Source organism: Bubalus bubalis, chromosome 16 (assembly GCF_019923935.1).
Source record: "Bubalus bubalis isolate 160015118507 breed Murrah chromosome 16, NDDB_SH_1, whole genome shotgun sequence".
In the NCBI taxonomy this organism is placed as follows: domain Eukaryota; kingdom Metazoa; phylum Chordata; class Mammalia; order Artiodactyla; family Bovidae; genus Bubalus; species Bubalus bubalis.
The window spans coordinates 36,357,615-36,362,999 of record NC_059172.1 but is presented as its reverse complement, the minus strand read 5'-3'; the positions used below and the strand labels follow the sequence as shown (position 1 = coordinate 36,362,999).

Genomic DNA, 5,385 nt, shown 5'->3' with positions numbered 1-5,385 from the left:
TAGGAGAAAATTGTTGGTGTTATTTTAACATTCTCAACTTCAAGTTTCTTTATTAAAATTTCTCTCCATCATTAATATAAATATAAATATATATATATATATATATATAAAGAGCCTCGAGATGAAAGTGAAAGAGGAGAGTGAAAAAGTTGGCTTAAAATTCAACATTCAGAAAACTAAGATCATGGCATCCAGTCCCATCACTTTATGGCAAATAGATAGGGAAGCAATGGAAACAGTGACAGACTTTATTTTTTTGGCTCCAAAATCACTGCAGATTGTGACTGAAGTCATGAAATTAAAAGACGCTTGATCCTTGGAAAAAAAGCTTTGACCAACCTAGACAGCATACTAAAAAGCAGAGACATTACTTTGCCAACAAAGGTCCATCTAGTCAAAGCTGTGGTTTTTCTAGTATTCATGTATTGATGTGAGAGTTGGACTATAAAGAAAGCTGAGCACCAAAGAATTGATGCTTTTGAACTGTGGTGTTGGAGAAGACTCTTGAGAGTCCCTTGGACTGCAAGGAGATCCAACCAGTCCATCCTAAAGGAAATCATCCCTGAATATTCACTGGAAGGACTGATGCTGAAGCTCCAATACTTTGGCCACCTGATGTGAAGAACTGACTCATTGGAAAAGACCCTGATACTGGGAAAGACTAAAGGCAGGAGGAGAAGGGGATAACAGAGGATGAGATGGTTGGATGGCATCACCGACTCGATGGACATGAGTCTGAGCAAGCTCCAGGAGTTAGAGATAGACAAGGAAGTTTGGCATGCTGCAGTCCATGGGGTTGCAAAGAGCTGGACACGACTGAGCAACTGAAGTGAACTGAACATAGTCAAAAATTTTATTGCAGATTTCAGAATTGGAATTATGCCATGCAGATGGCATATGTTCTCATATTTTATAATTTTATAAGGGGATGCTACTTTGAACTTAATTTGCTCTCTAATTGAAGAGTTATTCTGAAAAGCAAATTTAATTGCACAATTGTGGGTATGCTTTACCTATCCTTTATATACTAATATCTAGTTTCTAAACTTCTATTTTACTGCTAAAATGAAGTTATTATTCAAGCAAATATTGAACCATATATATTGACTCAATTTCCAATTTCATTATCAAATACTTTTAGATTTCTCTTTTTGTCTTTTCTCTCATTCATTTTCAAATAATAATCATCTATACATGCTCAGAGGTTGCCAACTTCAAAATTTAGAGATGTAATTTTCTTCAATGTCATTCTGTAGGTGTTAGGACTTTAGTCTTTTTTTAGTTCTCTGACCTACACTTAAAGTAGTTGTTGAGTAGCACAGCTCTAAGAAGTTATGCATCTTTTATATATTTCCTAATGGAAGTGAACTTTTTTATTTAGTGACCTCTCTGGTCATATTGGGATAATAGTGATAGAATTTGCACATTATTTTTGTGAGTTTTCTAGTTCCTATATCTTCAGCCATTTTTCTCTTGTTTTTGCCTTATATCTCTCTAAGGGTACAGTGTGCTGCCATTGTAACATATCACTCTTGTATATATGATCTATAAACTGTCCTCAGAGTTAACAGTGAGACTTCTGAGCATGGCACAACTTAGCTATATAATGTTAAGTTCTTCAAGCTCCAGAAATCTGCAGTCTGAATTTGCTGGATAGAAAGAATGGAGAAGAGAGGTGGTTTGGAGGAGGAATAAGATACTGGTTGAAAGATGATTACTGCCTGGTTCAAACTAGTTACCTGCCATATGTGGGTAGCTCTTAATTTGTACTTAGTCTGAGGAGATGGATATGCCCTGGTTTTGAGTCTTTGTTGTCATCCTTAAAGTTTTCATTCATTGTAAAAAGCATCTAGAATATGTGTAATCAAATACTTTTTCAAAATATGCTAATTGAATGTGGCAGAGTAGACAGGCAATTTAAACTGAGGAGAGAATCTTCTATTTGCTTAATTTTACAATGTGATTTCCATTTTAATATATTTCATAAATGGTCTGGACAAATGAATTTTAAATTGGAGTAACAGAGTGAAGAGGGTAATAGACTTTCCTGATTCTGAACTTAATACAAGCTATAATTTTCTCTTATTTTTATCTATTTTAAAGGTACAGAATGGATGAGAACCAAGATTATGCATCTTATCTACAAATCCTCTGATGTACACAAGTGGAATAAATATCCCTATATAATGCATGCATGCATGCTAAGTCACTTCAGTTGTGTCTGACTCTTTGCAACCCCATAGACAGCAGCCCACCAGGCTCCTCTTTCCACAGTATTCTCTAGGCAAGAATACTGGAGTAGGTTGCCATTTCCTTCTCCAATCCCTTTATAATAGGTCATAAAATTATTTATTCATATAACTTTTACTGAATTAATCACATGTGAATTTAATCATTGGTTTGCACCAGTTTCTCCCCTATTTAGAATGTTAACATCTGAGTTTAGAGATTGAGCCCTATGTATCCATTTTATCCTCGAAACATTATAAGTATTTTATATAACAAAAAATATAATGTATATAAAATATATATGTAAAAACAACACAAAGTCATCAGTAAATGATGGAGAAATGGATATGAAACAATCTAATCCATTCTGCACTTGAACACAACTGGCATTCTTTCATCATGTCACTGCCAAACAATACCAATATCCATCCTAGTATCTTTCTTCTCCTTGGCATTCCAGGGATGGAGGCCATTCATACTTGGATATCAATGCCCTTCTGCCTTATTTATTTAAGTGCTCTCCTTGGAAATTTCTCCATTCTATTTATTATCAGAACAGACTCCAACCTGCATGAGCCCATGTACTTCTTCCTCTGTATGCTCTCTGTGGCCGACTTGATCCTTTCCACTACTGCTATGCCCAAAATCCTCAGCATTTTTTGGTTCTATGACAGGGAGATCTATTTTGAAGCCTGCCTTGTCCAAGTATTTCTCATTCACTCACTATGCAGCATGGCCTCAGGGTTTATCTTGGCCATGGCCTTTGACAGGTATGTGGCAATTTGCAATCCTCTGAGACATTCCATTATCCTGTCACACAGAGTCATCCAGAACTTGGGGCTGGCTATTGTCTTCTGTGGAGTCGTGCTTTTCAGTCCTCAACCCTTTATGCTTCGGTGGCTTCCCTACTGCAGAACTAATGTCATCCCTCACACCTACTGTGAATTTATGGCTCTGATCAAGCTGGCCTGTGCAGAGACCAGGATCTGCAGAATATACAGCCTAACTGCTGCCTTCCTTACTGGAGGTTTAGATTTCATATTAATCCTCTGTTCCTACGTTGCCATCCTTTACACTGTCTTCCATCTTCCATCCAAGGCTGCTCGGCTCAAGACCCTGGGCACTTGTGGATCCCATGTGTGTGTGATCCTGGTGGCCTATACTCCAGCCTTTTTCTCCTTCCTTACTCACAGATTCGGACACCATGTGGCTCCTCATATTTCCATCTTTGTGGCTAACATCTATGTCCTTGTTCCACCCATGGTGAACCCAATGATCTATGGCATAAGAACGAAGAGGATCAGAGAACGATTCCTCCAGGTTTTGACTTCTCACAAATTCTAAAACAATCAACTCTTTCTGTAACAATTTTCTAAAGATTTATGAAGAGATATTAACCCTCTTTCTAGAAGACTAAATCTCTACATCTGCTATTTGTAATATACAGTATTAATCAGCACTGACTAGACTTATTCTTAAAAAACTTTCTTTAGATGATAGCTGACTTAGATGATTTATTTTTTAATATATTTGCTTGGTAATGAAATATCTCCACAATTATATGATCTTATTCACTATGTTCACTCATACAAGATTACTCTGTTGTTCAGTCTTATTAGCTTTATTAGAAGTGTTGTTATTGACTTACTACCTCTGACTTTCATTAAGCTGCCATGCATTTGTATGTTTCAGTTAATTTGGCTATCTATATCTCTGGAACAACAAGACTGAAATTATTTTAACTCCATAACCTTGGAAACTGAGATGGTTTTTAGTAAAATGTCTTCAGAGAAGGCTGATGCAAATTTAAAAAACTGTCATGATATGTCTTCCAGAGGCCTTCCTGTAATCTCTTTGTAACATGTTCTTACATGTTTAACTTAATTTATTTAATTATGTTGCTAGAATCCTTTGAAACTTTCTAAGTAATATACATTCCCACAAATACTCCTTCAGAATGCTTAATGAATTCTAAAATCGCCCCACCAATTTTCCTTTTCTTCTGTTTCTCCAGTTTCAAGTAGATTCAGTATATTCTTTGAAAATGTCTATAGCTCTCTCTCTCATTAATTGACTATCTTCCATACACTAATCTTATTTGCTACCAAACTATACTGTAAAATAGAGAAATATTTTCTTCTTGCATTTCCTCATAAATAATCTTTCTTGCTACTATTGACTCATATTTGTATAGAATATTGTGTAGGATTATTCATTAATGGTATGTAAGTCATTATGGATACACCAAGTCATTATGAGTATATATTACAATTATGTTTCCCTTAAGATCTAAACTCTTCCTGATTATTATTCAAATAGTTTTGTCATTAGGCCACAGCAGTATATTTTACTAGTCTCTTCTCAGTCTGAGTACCTCTCTCAGTTATAGTTATTCAAAATCATGCCACTTTTTCTCTTTGATTTTTAATTAATTCTTTCTAAGCAAGTGGGTTATTAGGTATTGGGTACTACCTGACCCATTTCTATTGACTGTCCTATGATTTCACACTTTCTCCCTCAAAATGAAAGTGTAACTCTGTGCTACTATTTCTCATGATCTAAACTTATTTTATTGTTGTCCATTTCAAATTGTCTTATTCAAGATGGAAAAGACCAGCATATCTAAAATTATGAGAGGTAATAAAAGGAAGCATTTAAAACAACTGGCTCTCAAGCCATATTGCTCAGCTGACTCTAACAACCACTTACTAGCTGTGTTGATCCTCATCAAGTTATACCATCTGTCTGCCTCAGCTTTCTGAATGGCAAAAATGGAGAAAATTGATAATAGCTATTTCAGAATATAATTCTAACACTTAAAAAAAAAACTTCCATATGACCCAGCAATCCCACTGCTGGGCATACACACCGAGGAAATCAGAATTGAAGAGACACGTGTACCCCAATGTTCATCACATCACTGTTTATAATAGCCAGGACATGAAAGCAACCTAGATGTCCATCAGCAGATGAATGGATACGAAAGCTGTGGTACATATGCACAATGGAATATTACTCAGCCATTAAAAAGAATACATTTGAATCAGTTCTAATGAGGTAGATGAAATTGGAGCCTATTATACAGAGTGAAGTAAGCCAGAAAGAAAAACACCAAAACAGTATACTAAAGCATATGTATGGAATTTAGAAAGATGG

The 5,385-nt window shown here is 35.6% G+C and overlaps 1 protein-coding gene across 1 annotated transcript; it reads left to right on the top strand.

The window, feature by feature from the left end:
• The first annotated feature begins 2,628 nt into the window (after window positions 1-2,628).
• LOC123329615 (olfactory receptor 52D1-like) lies at window positions 2,629-3,573 on the top strand. The gene has a single exon (XM_044928986.2). The coding sequence runs from the start codon at window positions 2,629-2,631 to the stop codon at window positions 3,571-3,573; it is 945 nt and encodes a 314-aa protein (XP_044784921.2).
• Window positions 3,574-5,385: the final 1,812 nt, after the last annotated feature.

Excerpts from the sequence above, each read along its gene's own strand:
- LOC123329615 (XM_044928986.2), top strand. The coding sequence starts at position 2,629 with ATGTCACTGCCAAACAATACCAATATCCATCCTAGTATCTTTCTTCTC.